This window comes from Monodelphis domestica, chromosome 4, assembly GCF_027887165.1.
Source record: "Monodelphis domestica isolate mMonDom1 chromosome 4, mMonDom1.pri, whole genome shotgun sequence".
Taxonomy (NCBI): Eukaryota; Metazoa; Chordata; class Mammalia; order Didelphimorphia; family Didelphidae; genus Monodelphis; species Monodelphis domestica.
Window position 1 is genome coordinate 343,747,693 of NC_077230.1, and position 17,905 is coordinate 343,765,597.

Sequence of the window (17,905 nt, forward strand, 5' to 3'; positions counted from 1 at the left end):
GTGCTTATTCCTTTCCCTCCCTTTACTTTTCAGAGTTCAGTTCCAAAATCCTTGTAAAAAGGATTTTTATCAGGGTAAATGTCCCCACAAAGAATGTCTAAGATGAAAAAGATGAACAGTATTCAATTCAACAAATGTTTATTCTAGTACATACAAGGGTCTCTGCTGGACTAAGGGTGAAACAAGGATCATCCCCATCATCATCATCACCAGCATTTGTATAGCACTCTAAGGTGGGCTAAGCACTTCACACATGTATTAACTCAAGTATCTCCATTTCCACCACACTTCAAGATTTTCACGGCACTGCTCACAATGGCCCCATGTGGGCTGAAGTGGATGGATTCATGATCATCCTCTTTTTCACTGGAGGAACTAGGCAGAGAGAAGAGAGGTGACTTTCCAGGGTCATATAGGAAGGAAGGGCTGCTAGAGCTACCTAGAACTAATATTCTCTGCTCCAAGATCCATCCAGCTCTAACATTCTGTGTTCTAAGATTTCTATAATTTCTAAACATTCTTTGTTCTGGTGTGCTAGCTAGCTCTAGCTAATCCAATTTGCAGGTTTCAATGCCTACTCCTCATTACACCACATATGAACATTGATTGATCCATGATCTAGAAATCATGTTTCTAGATCTAAAAGGGATCTTATAAATCACCAAGCCTATGTAATTTTACAGATAAGGAAACTGAGGCCTCCAAAAGTCAAGTGATTCACCCCAGGTCCCAAACATAGTCAGCTACAAGGCTGAGTTTCCAAACCAGACCCTTTGATTTCAAATCCAGTGTTCCCTTTATCTTACATTGCTGTCATTGCCTTCAGGGAATCTATAATGTAGGAGGAGGAGGAGACATGGACAAAAAAATCTTTAAGGTCACATATCTAAGAACAAGCATAAGAGGAAGGGGCAGAGTGCTAGGAGAGTGCTGGGTGGGGTTGGGAGGGCAGTAAGATGGCTCAGTGGATAGAGATCCAGGGCTAGAGATACAAGGAGAGTAAAAATATGGCCTCATATACTTCCTAGCTGTATGACCCTGGGCAAATCACTTAATCCCAATTGCCTAGCCATTTCTGCTCTTCTGCCTTAGAATTAATCCAATTCTAAGACGGGAAGTAAGGGTTGTTATTTTTTAAAGTTTGTTGAAGGAGGCAAGGAACAGTCATTTTCCCCAACCATTTGTCCACAATTATAAGGAGCAACATAGAACAATACTTTAAATTTTGTTTCTGTGAAAAGACAATCAGAGAGTGGAGAGGACACCCAGCCAGGTGAGTGAGAATCCATGTTCTGTTATTTACTAGATGAATCATGTAAGGTGAATCAATGGCCCCGCCTGAACCTCGTGCCCTCTTGTGTACTTCTGTTGCTCAACAGTGGGCAAGATACTTCTTTCCCCACAGCCCAAGTTTCTCTATCTATAAAATGGGAAGATTTAATTCAATCATCTCTAAAATTCCTTCCAGCTAATAGTCTATGCTCTAAGAACCCATCCAGTTCTAACGTTCTGTGTTCTAAGATTTCTGCCAGCCCCAACATTCTTTATTCTATGTTCTAAACTCCCTTCTACCTCTAATATTCTATGTTCTGAGGTTCCTTCCAGCTCTAGCATCCTTTGTTATGTCTTCTAAACTCCTATCCTTAACATTCTATGTTCTGAGATTTCTTTTAGCTCTGACATTCTTTGTTCTGTGTTCTAACCATCCATCTTTAACAGTCTGAATTTCAAGATTTCTACCAGTGTTCTAACATTTTTGTTCTATGTTTTAAATTCCCTTCTGTCTCTAATATTTTATGCTCTGAAGTTCCTTCCCAATTCCAACATCATTTGTTCTGGATTCTAAACTCCTTTTAAACTCCTACAATCTTTATATTATCTAAAAATATGACAAGAATTGGAGAAGCCAAACTCCTCTGATCCCTTAAGCTCAGTCTCAAACAAGGGTGGCTTTTGTTTTCCCTGATATTGCTTGGTTTATTTTTATTGACATGGAAGGCCTGAGGTTTATATACTTGACAGAACATTCTGTCACTAAACAGCTAGCTGTAGGGGGAAAGTATTTGGTTTTTTTTTTCAGGTGCTCTGAGTTTCTTTGAACCATGGGAATATTTTAGAAGATGATACATCACACACACACACACACACACACATATATATATATGCATATATATATATATATATATATATATATATATGCCATACTGACTGGAGATTGGTAAGTTAATGGCAGTAGCAGATTTTAATGGCACAGAATAATGAGACAAGAGCATTAGCAACAAATAATAAATAGCCTGACCTTAGGTTCAAAGACGAGGATAGAAATAAAGCACTAGACTGGGTTCTAGTGCCAGCTCAGCCACTGGCTTGCATGTAATTTGGATAGGTTCAAACTTCCTTTTCTAGGCCTCAGTTTCATCCTCTATAAAGTGAGGGAGTTGGACTAGATAATCCTTAAAGTCCCTTCTAAGTTTAAAAAGTGATTTTTAAAAGATAGTGGTAGAGGAAAAAAGGGGGAAAGAGATGAGAACTATAAAAGAAAGATTTGGAAAAAGAATTAGCAGCTCAGAACAAGAGGTACAAAATAAATTTATCCAGTGATTCTCGAAAGCTAGGTTAGGTGCCATGTTGGTGAATCCATGGCACGTATGCCTCTGTATACTGGAAAGGGTTGCTTTCCTCCCCTTCTCCACTGTGCTTAAGGACATTTTTCACACGCCCCATCCCTCCACAGTAGCCCAATGTGAGCACTCTTCCTCCCCTGTCTGGGGTAATGTAAGGGTTTCACAGGCAGTTTGAGGGTACATCTTGGTCACATGGTCTCTAAAAGTTTCACCATCACTGGTAGGGCTTTAAAGTGAAGAGGAAAAGAGCTTTTAAAAAGTAAAGGATGGGGGGCAGCTGGGTAGCTCAGTGGATTGAGAGCCAGGCCTAGAGACAGGAGGTCCTAGGTTCAAATCTGGACTCAGACACTTCCCAGCTATGTGACCCTGGGTAAGTCACTTGACCCCCATTGCCTAGCCCTTACCACTCTTCTGCCTTGGAACCAATACACAGTATTGATTTTAAGATGGAAGGTAAGGGTTTTAAAAAAATATTTTTTTTTAAAGTAAAGGATGAGGGTGAGGCATTAGGGGTCAACTAAATGGCTCTGTGGATAGAGTACCAGACTTGGAATCAAGAATACTCACTTCAAGATATTTGCTAGCTTTGTGACCCTGAACAAGTCACTTAACCCTGTTTGATTCAGTAAAAAAAAAAGGGGGGGAGAGGGGTGGTGGAGATAAAGAGGGTTGTTTTATTTTATCCTTGGGGCAATAGGGAGCCCCTGGAATTAACTGAAGTTATAACATGAGTCATCTGAACAGAAAAGATAATTAAACCCTAGGGAGCTGATGAGGTTACCAAGAAAATACAGAGAGAGAATAGAGTACAGAATAGAACCTAGGGAAGCACCCACAATTGAGGCCATAATATCAATCATCTAACACAAGAAATAACAGTCAGGTAGGAGGAAAACCAGGAAAGAGCACAGTTGCAAAAACTCAGAGAGGATAGAGACTCCAAGAAGAGAGGGTGGTCAATGGTGCCAAGTATAATACATAAACTGAGGATTATTACTGAGAAAAGACCATGAGATTTGTTAAGAAATTGTTGGTAACTTAGAAGAGAGCAGTTTCAGGTAAGAGATGAGATCAGAAGCCATATTGCAAAGAGTTGAGGAGTGGCCAATAGGGGAGGAAGTGAAGGCAATTTTTTTCCTAGGCATTTGGTTGAATAAGACTTTGCTTGACTTAGGACAGCCCAGAGGTCTGTCCTTTTTTCTGCACGTCTGTTGAAGGCCATCTCCTCAGATAATTAAATCTTGAGTTTGATGCATACCTTCAAAATCTTGTTAAACTAAGAAGGGAGGAGAACTGTAGTTTCCAAGACCTGATTCTGTTATTCCAAGTATCTCCATTGTTACTGATCAGGAAATAGCTAAATCACATCTTCTAAAGAATATTCTGATTAGGGTGGAATAGTTTTAAAATTCACAGCATGAGAGATATAAGATGATAAGCATATAAAAAGATAGAACTATGTGCTCTTTTTTACTAAGCTGACATTTGGAGTACCAACTCCCTGTCAATCATTATTTTAAACCCTCACCTTCCACCTTAGAATCAATACTATGTACTGGTTATAAGGCAGAAGAACAATAAGGGCTAGGCAATGGAGGTTAAGTGACTTGCCCAGGGTCACACCTAGGAAGTGTCTGAGGTCAGATTTGAACCTAGGACAGCCTGACTCTCTCAATACACTGAGCTACCCAGCTACTCCCCCAGCAACCATTTTTGTTCTATCATTTCCAATGCAAAGATCATCCTTCTTGTCCAAGGAACTATGCAAAATCCATGGATTTGTGCATCCACGTGAGTCTTTTCATCTAATTGTTTTTCTTCTCATTGGAATTATTTCCCTTTGTGTCTTCAGAATTTAATTCTCAAGTGTCTCACATTGCTCCTGGACTGTTTCCCTGAAGCATTTTATTTCATGGGATCCTACCTATCTTTCCACTGAATCCAAAATCTAGAGTGTATGTCACATTATGCCTGATTTTCTTCTCCTCTAACACAAACTCTAGGAACCATCATTTCCCTCCATGGTTTGCATCATTTTTACCTCACCAACCAGTTCCTCCCTGTTGGGGAGAATGAGATTAAGAAAATAATTTCCCTTTATTGAATCTTTCTCCTTCAAAAGGATTAAATTATCACTAAGGCAAGTGAAGTTATTTGAAGCTCTGTTTTTCCCAGAGAGAGTTTGAGCAGATTTCTGGATAATTGAGATCCCCAATTACTACTCTCAAACCATATTTGTGTGTACAGATTTGTAGTCTATTTCCCAAATTCCTCATCTCTTTCTTCATTCTATTTATATGGTTTCCAGTTATAATGACAGCATTTCTGTTCCTCTCTCCACTGAATTTCACCTAAATGTTCTCCATGATGCTTTCCCTATCCAGTTCTTGGATTTACTTACATAACTAGCATTTTCAGTCAACTAATATTTATTAGGCATCTACTATATGTCAGGCACCATGCCAAGCACTGCAGGTACAAAAGACAAAAAACAGTCCCTGTTTTCAAGGACCCTAATGGGAGAAACAGCATTCAAACACCCATGGACAAACAAGATAAATTGAGGGTAACCTCAGAGGGAAGGTACTAAAATTAAGGACTAGAAGAAGTTTCTAGACTAAGGTAGAATTTTATCTGAGTCTTGAAAGAAATCAGAAAAGGTAAGAGGTGGAGATGAGGAGAAAGCACATTCCTGGTATAGGGGACAGCCTCAGGAAATGAAATGCTCAAAGTTAGAGATGAATTTATTTATTTTTTTAATTAATAAAGAGACCAGTGTCCTTGGATCATGGATTCCATGGAGGGGAGTAAGGTGTAAGAAGCCTGGAAAACTGGCAGGGAAGGGAGAGGTTATAATGGTTTTAAAAGCTAAACAGTGAGTTTTCTATTTGATCCTAGGAGTAATAGGAAACTGCCAGAGTTTATCAAATAGGGATGGGATATGTCCAGATTTGCATTTTAGGAAAATCAGTTTGATAGCTTAATGGAGAATGAACTGAAGTAAGGAAAGACTTGTGGCGGGGGAACCAATCAGGCTTGCTATATAGCCAGGTATGAGGTGATGAGAGCCTGAAAGAGGAGAGGGGTAGGGAGTTCCAGTGTCAGAATAAAGAAAGGGGTATATAGAAGAGATGCTCTGAAGGTAGAAATGACATGGATTATCAACTGATTGCATATGTAGGGGTGAGAGAGATTAAGGACTCAAGAGTGACACCTAGGTTGTGAGCCAGTGTGACTGGGAGGATAGAGGTGCCCTTGACAGTCAAAGGAGAGTTAGGAAGAGGGGAAGAGGCTTGTGGGAAAAGATAATGAGTTCTGTTTGGGATGTATTGAGTTTAGGGCACCTTCAGGAATCCAGTTAGAGATGTCTAAAAGGCAATTAAAGATAGGAGACTGGAGGGCAGAAGAGAGGTTAGGGCTGAATGAGTAGTTCTTGTTATTCTAGAGGTCTATGAGGTCAATACAAGGAAAGCCTTCCTAACAGTTAGAGCTATTCAGAAATAGAATGGATTACTCCATAGAGTTACGAGTTCCTCATTAATGGAAGTCTTCAAGCAGAAGGTGACTGAATAGCCAATTATCATGGAAATTGTGAGGGAATTCCTACCCAAGATGGGCTGTATTATATGACCCCTGAGGTTCCTTCGAGCTTTGAGACTGTATGATTCTGTGGTTGATCTTCACAACCCCCTTGAAGATGATAATCTGGCCTTCCTGAGAGCACCTGTAATAAGGAAGCTCACTGCCCCATAAGGAGGCCTTTTCCAAGTCAAAATAATTGAATACATAGAAATTCATATCTGAAGACATATCTGAAGAAATGAAGGGTTTTCCAATATGAGGATGAGGATTTAGAGTTCATTGGTCCAAATTTCCATTTAAAAACATCAAAATTCAAATAGAAAACACGTTATTTCTATAATAACTTGGCACTTACTCAGATGAATGCAGTGTCTTATCAGTGAGAAATATCCCATCCAGTGATTCAGATCACAAACTCTTCACACCTTCTCATCCTGTCTCATCCAAACCTTTCTGGAAAAATCTTGTGTAAAGTATCCATCCAAAACATTGGATGCTTTCCTTTAATTTTATCCCACATATATATTATTGCCAAAAACTAAAGGGGAAAAAACCCTCTTTGATTATCCTCACTGGATTACAGTCTGAAAAGGAGTAATGAGTAGCTAATAAATTGTTTTCCCTGTGTATGAGTTCATTAGTGAAACAACGAATTGGGTAATTTGGACACCTGGCTCAGTGTATCACATCATCAATGGCCCCTTCACCTTGCATCATGCTTTCATTTTGAGCTCCCAGTCAATGGTCTTTTTGTACAAGACCCTATCAAGTAAAAGCATTTACTTATTCCTGACTGTATTCCAGGCAAAAGAGAGAAGACATAGCTAATAAATAGTGCTCGTTGATCAAAAAGTGAGATAAAATGAACAATGAACTGGGAGCCAGGACAATAGGGTTCTAATCCAAGTTCTGATACTCATTCCTCATGTGACTTCAGGTTCTATACCTCCCATCACTGTAAAATGAGTGGACCAAATAATCTCTCGAAATTTCATTCCAACTTTAATATTCTATGTTCTGAGGTTCCATCCAGTTCTAATAGTCTATGTTCTATTCTCTCTCTTATAACCCTTATCTGATTCTGCTCTTTTGTCATCATTCATGTCTATGTCTTTTACCTCCTGTGAAATTGTGAGTTCTTTGTGGACAAGGATTGCATCTCATTCATCTGTTTATTCTCCCTTAATGCTGAGGACAGGGACACACAGCAATTGTTCAGGGAATGGATGAGTGGATAAATGGATGAATGAATGGATGAAGTGGGGTCTGTCTAAAGGTAGTTTTTGTAAAAGTGTAAAAAACACCAATATGACACTGGGGTCAGAATAGGTAGGTTTAAATCCCAGTTCTACCATTTACTGAATGACCCTGAGCAAATCACTTAAGCCTCAATTTCCTCATTTGCAAAATAGGGGTAATAATACTTGAACTACTTATATCACAGGGTCCATCATTGTGAAGAATACATCATGTAACCTTAACGCTCTATAGAAATGGGCATCATTATTGTTATGTTCAGGATCCCTTCCAGCTTTGACATTTGTATTCTATGGTCCCTTCTGATTCTAGTATCTTAGATTCTATGGCCACTTCTAACTTTAACAGTCTATTCTACATGAGAAAATATATGAGGAAAGCATACTTTGAAAAAATGGTCAAACCATGTAAATGTAGATTACTACTAAGGAGGCTAAGCATTCTCACTTCCATTTGGCTTATGCTGTGGGCCTTGATTTCCCCATCTGTAAAATGAGGAGGTTTGATTTGATGTCTAATAATAATAATAATAATAATCTTATATTTATATAGTGCTTTACAGCCTGCCCTCAGATCAGTTCCAGCTTCCAGTCTTCATATCCCTGGGCTGAGCATACCTTTTTTAATCACTTGATACCAAAGTAGACCTCAGCCCAGCCCAGTGTGCTAAAACATTATCGAATTCTGCACCCAGAGAGGCAAATGAATAAGGTTTCCTTCCAGTGACATGGCACTACTTTTATGCATTGTAACCTCTATGATGGGGAATGCCAAAGAGGACAAGGGGAGAAGTGACTAAAAGACCACAGAACTGTGCAGAAATGGGGAAGTGGGAATCAGTGGAAGCAGAAGGTAAGGGCTTCTTCATGTCTACAATCATTTCAACATCCTCATCCCACATGGAATCCAAGCCACCAAATGCACAAAAGTTACTGTGTGAACTTGGGCAATTAATTTCCCTTCTTTGGGGAAAGTGCTCTGCTCTACCCACCTCCAAAAGATTATTGTGAAGATCAGATGGCATAAAGGTCAATTCCTCTCTCTAGACCTCAGTTTACTTATTTTTTAAATGAGGGTGATAATACCTTCCATACTTGCCTCCTGAGGGTTACTAGAAAGATCAGGTGACCTTGGAAAAGTCAATTCCCTTCTTTGGACTCAGTTTCCTCAATTGTATAATGAAAGAGTTGGGTATTGCCATCTGTCCATGCTTACCACTTTGCCAGGAAAATAAATAAGGCATCAGAAAATGGGAGAAGACCACTTTTAAAAACATGTTCCTCATGTCTTTGGTAGGTGGACAAAGTGAGGAAAAAGCAATGGCATTAGCTGTTGGGGTCTTTTGTTTTGTGATCTGACATGGTAGAGACATGCCAGGCTAGCTTGGAAGAAGAGCAGGAGGGTATAGCCTAGGCCAAGTGGTAAAGCAGATGTGCCCGCCAGACGACATTGAATCTTGGTATGGTATCATCACCATGTCATTGAGAATCCGTTCTTGTGGGCCACGGGCAGGTTATAATCAATTGGCAAGTGCATTGAATAGTTGAACCCTGACCCCAGCCCAAGCTCTAGCTTTGACAACATGCTGGTATTAACAGCTCTCTACCTGGACCTCCAGTTAGGGGTCATCATCCTGGGTGTCCCTGGGGTGTCCCCCATTAGTCCACAAGCTATCAGACAGTATGTGCTTGGCTCCTGGCCATGGCTACCCCCTGTGGCCTCCACAATGACCACTTCTCTCTCCTTTCTAGGATCCCAGTCCAACCCAAGAGCTCAACCCAACCGGGAAGCCCAGTCCAACCCAGCAGCCCAGCTCAACCCACTAATCCAATTCAACCCTCCGCTGGGGATTCAGATAAGGATCAAGGTCCCGTAGGCCAGGAGCTGCCTGCTGTGGCTGAGATCCCAGAAGCACCCCGGACAGAATGTAATGAAGGGTCACCCAAACCCTCGGTCCCTGAGCTGCTGCCAAAGGAGCTGCCAAGGAAGGAACTTCCTTCTGAGGGCCTGTGAAGACACACTCATAGTTTGCATGAAACATGTGCTGTATTGTCTTGCTGGAGTCCAATAAAACTGGTGTCATTGATGGAATTGGCTTGACTGTGTATGGTCAGGGTGGGATATGCTTATGGGTCGGGGTATCAACCTCTGATGCAGAACCACCTGGGAGAAGGCAGACAGGCCAAGAAGGTGCTATCCAGAATGTCACCATTTAGAGACAGGGGATCCTGAGTTCAAATCTGACCTCAGACCCTTCCTAGCAGTGTGATCCTGGGCAAGTCACTTAACCTCCATTGCCTAGCCTTTACCGCTCTTCTGCCTTGGAACCAAAACATGGGATTGATTCTAAAAAGTAAGGTACGGGTTTAAAAAAAATTTTTTTTGATTATGGTTTCAGAAATCAATAAAGTAGCATTAATGAACCTAGCACAACAGCCCCCTCCTCTTCTTGCCTGTAGGCAGTTCCCTTCCCATCTGTTCTCACAGGGATCTGACAAGGTAAAACAACCTGGAGCTTTTCTACTTACTGTAAAACCTCTTAGATAGTCAGTGTCTCTTGGTATGATACAGGTAATGTGAACTCTGAAAACTGAGAGCAAGCAGGGATGAGGTACCTCTTTCTGGCAGCCACTTTTCCAATTTCTAGCTGTTTTCAAGTATACTAATTTAGTTGTCTCTTCCCCTAAGGACACAAAGAGCCTGGGTTTGTAGACTTACAAAACTAGCGGGCAAGGAAGAAAGCATCTGGGTACCATTCGCAGAAGACTTCATATTCAGCTCCCATATATCCCAACACCTCAAAGTATAGGTCAAAAGATTCCAGAGTGTCCCGCTCAGCTAGAGCCTGGCCATAGTGTCAAGGAAAACTTCTGTCACTGTGTTGCCAGGATATTCTTTCTCTTTTACCTTGAAAATTCCACTCTGCTCCCCTTAGCTCAACAGTCAGTGCCAACCAATGCTGTCTCCTTTTTAAATCTCCCCAGGTGAATATGTCCTGCAGATATGCCCCAGACCAGGTGATTATGTTGCTGCTAGCCAGGGCCCACCTACTTATTACCCAGGTAATCAGACTCCCTAGGGCCACACTGCATTGTTTCAAAGAGGTCGCATCTCATTTGCTTTCCTGAGGGCACTGTGAGCTCTGGTCTCTGAGAGTCCATTGGAAAATACAAGACCAGGAGCCTGCTATTCTGCTTTTTATGGGGAGAGTGGAAGGATACACAAACAAGGAGGCAGACTGGTTCCCTCATTAGCACTATTGCTAACAGCTGCTACCTTCCTGCTCCTTAGCTCAATTTTCCTGTCTTCCTGAATATAATTTTAAAACAAGCAAATAAAGAGGTGAACTCTTACCCACTGAGGCAGCCAGGTGGTGCCATGGAGCACAGGTCTCTGGGCCTGGAGTCAATGAGGGGGAGTAGGTGGGGGCAAGAAGGAAAAAATATGAGTAAACAACAGAAAAAGGAGAAAGAAATTAGAAATGACAGCTTCTATCCAGGCAATAAACAAAGAGCAAATGAAACAGAGGAGGAGCAAGGAACTTCAAGCAAAAACTCAGGAACTTCAGTGAATTGGGCACAGGCTTTGGAAGGACTCAAAACACAATTAAGAAAAAAACAATCAAGAGAGGCTGAAGACAATTGGGAAAAGAACTTAAAAAGCAAAAAATGGTCATCTGGAAACAGAGGCACATGAACTAAAACAAGAAAATAGTATCTTAAAAGCCAGGATTGACCAGCTTGAATATGAGGCAAAGAAACTTAAACATGACCTACCAAAAAAAAATAACAGACCAAAAGGAAAAGGATGACAAAAAAGCCAGGAATGAAATTCAGTCTTCAAATATAACTTCAGATACATGCTAGCTATGTGACCCCAAGCAAATCATGTAACCTCTGTCTATTGCAGTTGTTGCAGTTGTCGTGGGAAAAGCATTTCATTTTATAAACCTTCAAACGTTATTAAAATATGAAGAAAGAACATAGCATTAATTAAGCAGCTACCATGTGCCAGGAACTAGGCTAAGCACTTTTCAAACATCTCTTTTGATCCTCACAACTACCGTGGAAGGGAGGTTCTATTATGATCTCTACTTTACGGTGGAGGAAATTGAGCTAGACAGAGATCTATCACTAATATCACGAATCTCTAGACAGTGATTTGCGCAGTCACAGACCCAGTAAATGTCTGAAGCTGGATTTGAACTCAAGTCTTCCTGACTGTAGATAGGCCCAGTATTCTATCCACTGTACCATCATGCTGCCTCTGAGCAAAAGCTAAAAGCTGGGTCAGGAGACTAGCCAGGAACAATGAAGTAAGAGCCAGAGGAAGGCTATGTATAGGAACGCTATGGAAAGAGATCACATCATCTCAGGGGTGGAAGGGCCCTTAGGAGGTCATCTAGGATTACCCAGACCTGAACAGGAACACTTTCTAAATCCTCCCTGTGTAGCACCCCTTCTAAGCTGACCCTCTAAACCATCTCCCACACCAGCAACTGATAACTTCTCCCCTTAGGGATCTAGGGGTAATCTAGAACAGTTGGGATTTTTAATGCTATCCCTTGAGAGCCCCCATCTGGGGGCTTCATAAGGAAGAGCACACCAGATGATTAAAAATTAACCAGTGAGATAGCCCTACTATCAATTAACCAGTTGAAATCAATGAACTTTTACTGAACTTTTACTGAGAAGGCATAGCAGGAGGAGAAAGCAAAAATGCCCCCTCCAGACTTTAGGCATCCCCCTCCTTTGCATATGCTCAATTCCCAGGGGAGACTGGGCTCAGCTTGAAAGCACAAAGGTAGTGAACTCATGTGGCCAGAGTAGGGAGGAGGACCTCAAGACTTCTAGCCCAAGGAGTCATTTTCTCTCTTCTTTGAGAACCCCAAGTTCACTTCTGAGACTGGCATCTCAGCTGCGCTAGCTCCTTGTCAGATTGAATGGCTCAGCTGATAGGTCAATCCACTGGTAAGCTGGGTCAGTCCTGTGCTCAGTTGGATTAAGGAGGTTGTCCATTGTCTACATTGGGTGCTCTATCAGGCTCAGCTGCTGCCACCAGGCTCCCGGTGTCACCTCAGATGGCCTTGAAGGATCTACCAGTCTCACCAGTTGCCAGGGCACTACCATCTCAAAATATGCCCTTACCTCTGCTCAGCAAAGAATAACCACAAAAGAAGTAGGCACCAGTCCTTAAAGGACACATAATGGGGGGAGATGAGGCAGCAGAAACCACTGTTCCTGCCCCAATGAAGACTCAGACAATTTCTGTTTCCCTAAATGCCAAGAAGGGAAAGTACAAAAAGGGCTGAGAAAGAAAGTATATCGATCCTTTTGTGCGCAGACCCAGCTCTGTCTCTATCATTAGTCTTCCTGGCACCAAAAGCCAAACAGAAAACTCCTTCCCATATCTCATGGCTAGAAGAAGGATGGAAACCAGCAAATGTTACCCATGTTCTGTAAACCCCATCAGGAAGAACGTACGTATAATATAATACTGTCCAGTATTCCTGCATTGCTGTAAGGGCTGGGCTATTTTAGCCATGACTGTAATAAGTCAGTCCCCCATTCTACCTAAGAAACCACCACTCAGTTTTCATTAAAAGTCCGCAGTCATGGGGAACTCACTACTTCTCAAAATGTAGCAGTGGGCAATCCTCACATCAAGCCATCAGTAGCAAAGAGATTAGAGAATTCACAAAAGCCACAGATCTGGTCTGTCAGGCACTCCAAAGAATAGAAGAGAGGGGGAGATTTTGAAATTGCTTACCTCTGCCAGAAAGCCTTTTAGGCTACTCCACTTCAGTAGGAATAAGTGACTGGCTTCCCAAAATGGGGCCCACCCAGAACCTAGATGGCATAGGATATTGTAGTTTAGCAACTGGCAAATTTAGTCATTTAAGGATCTAAGTTGAATCCCCTACAACTTCTTACTTATGTGACCTTAGACAAGTCACTTAACCTATGTTGGCCTCAGTTCCCTCATGGAGAAAATGAAGGGGTTCAACTCTGAGATCTCTTTCTAGCTCTAAATTTATGATTCTTAAGACCTAAGTCAGACCTTCCTTCCTTCTTTCTTTCTTTCTTTTCCTTCCTTCCTTCCTTCCTTCCTTCCTTCCTTCCTTCCTTCCTTCCTTCCTTCCTTCCTTCCTTCCTTCCTTCCTTCCTTCCTTCCTTCCTTCCTTCCTTCCTTCCTTCCTTCCTTCCTTCCTTCCTTCCTTTCTTATCTTCTAAGACATGACCTCTGTAACTACAAGAGCCCAGCACATCAACTTCCCCAAACTCAGTGGGCTCATGTAATAATCACCAGCATCTGGCCCAGGTCTCTGGATGCCATTTTAAACAGCCCTGTTTTTAATTTTTAAATAGGCAATGCCAGGGAACAATTGGGAAACAACTGCTCCCCAGTAGCTGGTCAGTCTGCAATAACCCCTTCCTTGTGTAGAAAGCAAAGACTCCTTTCTGCAAAAATGACTGACAGGGACATGTGACACAGAATCACATGGGAGCCTGGGTCAAGATTCTAAGGTCCCAACTGAAACCAGACTTCTGGGGGAAGCTTTGGGAGTAGCTGAGATTTCCATCTTTCTACAAGGTTTCTGGCCCTTTTTGAGATACCAGCTTGAGAGGAGAAAACCTGCTTGAACTGGCTGCTGGCAGCTGGGCAGAAGACCAAAGAAGAGCCATCCCTTCTCTGCTGGACCTACTTTGGACTTCACCTCTGGGATCTTGGCTCATTTACTGGGCTCTGTTTTGTGAGGTTCTGTTTGGGGGGAACTTAACTTATTTAGCCTAGATAAGATAGCCATTGGGATTGTATTAAGGGAATTTAGGTTTGGGGATAAGATTAAGAACTTTTCCTAATCCTTTGTTACCCTCCTTCCTCTCCCATCAATAAACTTAAAATATTTAGGTGTTTCCCTCTTGTCTCTGTCCCTTAAAGAATCCCTTAAACACTTGACACCCATCTCTCTATGTGTTTCCATGCGGAGTTCAGTCCAAATGAATTCAACAAGTATTTCACTCTTTACTTCCTCAGTAATAATTCTAAAAGAAACAGGCAAGGGCTCCTCGATTAGGATTAAGAGTCTTGCCCAGGGTTACACAGCTAGGAAGTGTCTGAGGACAAATCTGAACCTAGGACTTCCCGGTTATAGTTCTGGGCTCTATCCACTGAGCCACCTGGCTGACCCAACAAGTATTTATTGAAGTTTAGGTTGGCCTTGGATCTAGCTACTTCAGAGGTAATCTGCCTGGACCTACTTTCCAAGTCCCGTAAGCATGCATCCATTTTGAGGCTGAGAAAAACTAAGGCAAGAAATATCTTAACCCAAGTTTTGATGTGGAACAAGAAGTTAAACCTTCCCAGTATGATAATTGCTGCCCCACACTAGCCTGAAACATCAAGCAAAGGTCAGTCCAGGGCTTTATTTATTCTCTACATACTCACATGCCTATAAGAGAGATCACAGAAAAGCAAAAGACATAAATGAATGAGGGAACCCAGAGCCATCACACCACTTGATTCCTTTGGGGTCCTATTTACACTGAATCTGAGATTCTAAAACTGTGATTCCAAGATCTAGGCCTGGACTCAAGAGGACCTGGATTCAGATTTGGTTACAAGCACTTCTTAGCTGTGTGACCCTGGGCAAGTCACTTAACCCCAGGTGCCTAGCCCTTATCACTCTTCTGCCTTGGAACAGATTCTTAGCATCAATTCTAAGATAGAAGGTAAGGGTTTAAAAAATTGTATTCCAGCATCCTAGGATTTTAGCATGAAATTTTAGTGCAATTTTAGCACAAATACCTAAGCCCAGGAGAATTTGTCATTTTTACTATTCATTAATAGCAGCAGGGTTAGCCCTGGACAAAGTTTTAAATGAAGTGTCTGAAGCTCATGTTTCAGTCTCTTTCTTCTCCTTCCTTTGGTCCTCCCCTGCTCTGCTTCTCAGACTGAGAAAGCAGAGAGTTCTTTTTAATTTTTTTTGGAGGAGGGAGAGAGCTGTCTTTGCTTCTTCTTTTTCTTTTCCTTTCTTTTTCCCCCAAAAAAGGTGAGAGAGAACAACACTGACCACCCCCCCCCCCCCCTTAAGGAATGAAGTACTAATGATGCAATTTCAGGTTTGATAGAGAGGCAGGAATTCTTGGTCAGCAGGACCTTCCTCTATTAGTGATTCATGGATTTGCAGACGGAAAGGACCAAATGTACCATCCAGACCAACCCTCTCATTTTCTAGGTGAATGAGCTAAGGCCCAGGTGGTTAAGGGACTGGCCCAAAGTCTCATATGTAATAAATTACATCTCTTTTGAAAACTTGAAAGTGCATATAGAAGCACTAGGTAGTACTATTATTATCACTTCTAGACTATAAGTTCCCTAACCATAGGGACAAAAGCTTTTAAATCTTCGTATTTTTTTCAGGTCCTGTGCAAAGATAATAGGTGTGGGAATGAGAAAGTATGAGAGGGATGGAGAGAGTGGTTGAGGGAAGGAAGGAAGGAAGGAAGGAAGGAAGGAAGGAAGGAAGGAAGGAAGGAAGGAAGGAAGGAAGGAAGGAAGGAAGGAAGGAAGGAAGGAAGGAAGGAAGGAACAAAGGAAGGAAGGAAGGAAGGAAGGAAGGAAGGAAGGAAGGAAGGAAGGAAGGAAGGAAGGAAGGAAGGAAGGAAGGAAGGAAGGAAGGAATATACAATAGCTGAGTAACTTCCATCTTTGGGCCCATAATTAACTTTTTGACCTAGAGCCAGCTGGAGAGGCAAGGAAAAAGACAAAAGCAGAGATAGGCACAGAGAAGTAGACATGGGTAGAAAGGCAAAGAGAGGCAGAGAGGCATGAGGTAGGAGGAGAGGGGGAAACAAAGAAAGACAGATGGAACCAAGCCCTGATGACAGGATAATGTGCTTGTGGAATTCTCAAGTTCCAGCCCTTAAGCTTCTGTCTCCTCTTGTCTCTGTAGTCTTCCCTCTTCTTTCTTCTTCATTTCTTTGTTTCTCCCACAGAGCTATAAATGTATCTCCCTAAGGAGCTTTCACAATTCACCTGGCTCTGATTATCGCATCTTCTTCTAGCTCTAAGCAGGTCTCTTGTTTGTAGGTGGCTATGGAGGGTGTGCAGGTATTTTTTCTGTGTGTGCCCAGGCTCCCTTTGCCTACACAAGTGTCCAGGTAAATGTTTAACCACTGTTGTTCTGGGGGGAAAGAGTACCTATGGACATTCTTAAGTTCGGTCTGCATTATTCATGTTTTCTTAAGTCTAGACAATAAACAGAACAATAAATCAAGCCAAGATTTGTGTGTGGTATTTACAGATTTCCAAAGTGTAAATGCTCACGCAGAAAATTTAACAATAGTTTGAGCAGGACACCCCTCTGCCCTTGGACCAGGGCTTCCTGAAAGCAGGGGCTGCATCTCCATGTCCTAAAAACAGAACTCCTTGAAGGGAAGGGCTGTGTCTCCCCACTTTAGCCCCTTTAGAGACGCCCTAAAGGCAGAGAGTGTGACTCTTCTCATATATGAGGGTTTTTCAGAGCAGTGCCTTATCTCCAGACCTCAGACAAGGAAGTCACTGAGGGAAGAGCCATATTTCCTTCTCCTGATTTAGGATTTTCTGAGGATGGGGCAGAGGTTGTGTCTACCCCTCAAATTAGGAGAGAAATTATAGGTCACCATTTTACAGATGAGGAAACTGAGACTTAGAGAGATTAAGTAATTTGCCTAAAGTCATAGAAACTGCAAATGGCAAAGGTGGGATTTGAACTCTAGATCTCTGGCTCCAAATCTAAGAACACCCCTCTGATACCCTCTCAAAATCCTTTTTTTTCCCCCTTTGGTTTTCCTCCATGCTATGTAGAGCAGGACTGGATTCTTCTTTCTTTCTTTAATTTCTTTATTAGCAATTACATGTTATAACAGATTTCCACACATTTTCCTAAGCTATATGATTGAACTTATCTCTCTTCCTCCCGGTGCTGGCAGGCCATTCAATCTGGGTTATACATGTATTATTGTATATACAAGTTCTTTGGACCTAACTCAGAGTCTGTTACTGGCAGCCTCCGTTGCCATGCCGAGCCCCCCTCCAGTCTCTGTATCAGACTCCAAAGGGAGGCCAATGGGGAGGACATCCAATTCCTACTAAATGCCTTCTTCCCAAAGATCTCATCCCCGTCTCCCTCCCTTTCAAGTCCCCAAGAAAGCAGTGTGTCTGCTTCTCCCTGTCCCCGACTCAAAGAATTCAGATTCTCAGGGTTAACAGGAGCCTCAGAGGGCCTCTTCAAGTTGTTCTGAAAAAGAATCTCCCTGGACCACGTAGTGAGTGAACGGGCATCCAGTTTGAGGCGAATGATGGCTAGGGAGGGACTAGAGCAGGGGTGAGGGGCCTCTTCTCTAGCCTTCCCCCGAAACCCACTGCTAGCTCAGGATGACGGAGAGCAAGACAGAAGC

The 17,905-nt window shown here is 42.2% G+C and overlaps 1 protein-coding gene across 2 annotated transcripts in view; it reads left to right on the top strand.

Annotated features, from left to right (window-relative positions):
- Positions 1–9,554, top strand: part of MAP6 (microtubule associated protein 6) — an 87,886-nt gene extending 78,332 nt beyond the window's left edge. For both annotated transcript variants that reach the window (XM_007490953.3, XM_007490954.3), the window contains exon 4: positions 9,215–9,554. In XM_007490953.3, coding sequence (XP_007491015.2) covers positions 9,215–9,476 — 262 coding nt within the window. In that variant the 3' untranslated portion in view covers positions 9,477–9,554. The remainder of the gene's footprint in view (positions 1–9,214) is intronic.
- The last annotated feature ends 8,351 nt before the right edge of the window (positions 9,555–17,905 follow it).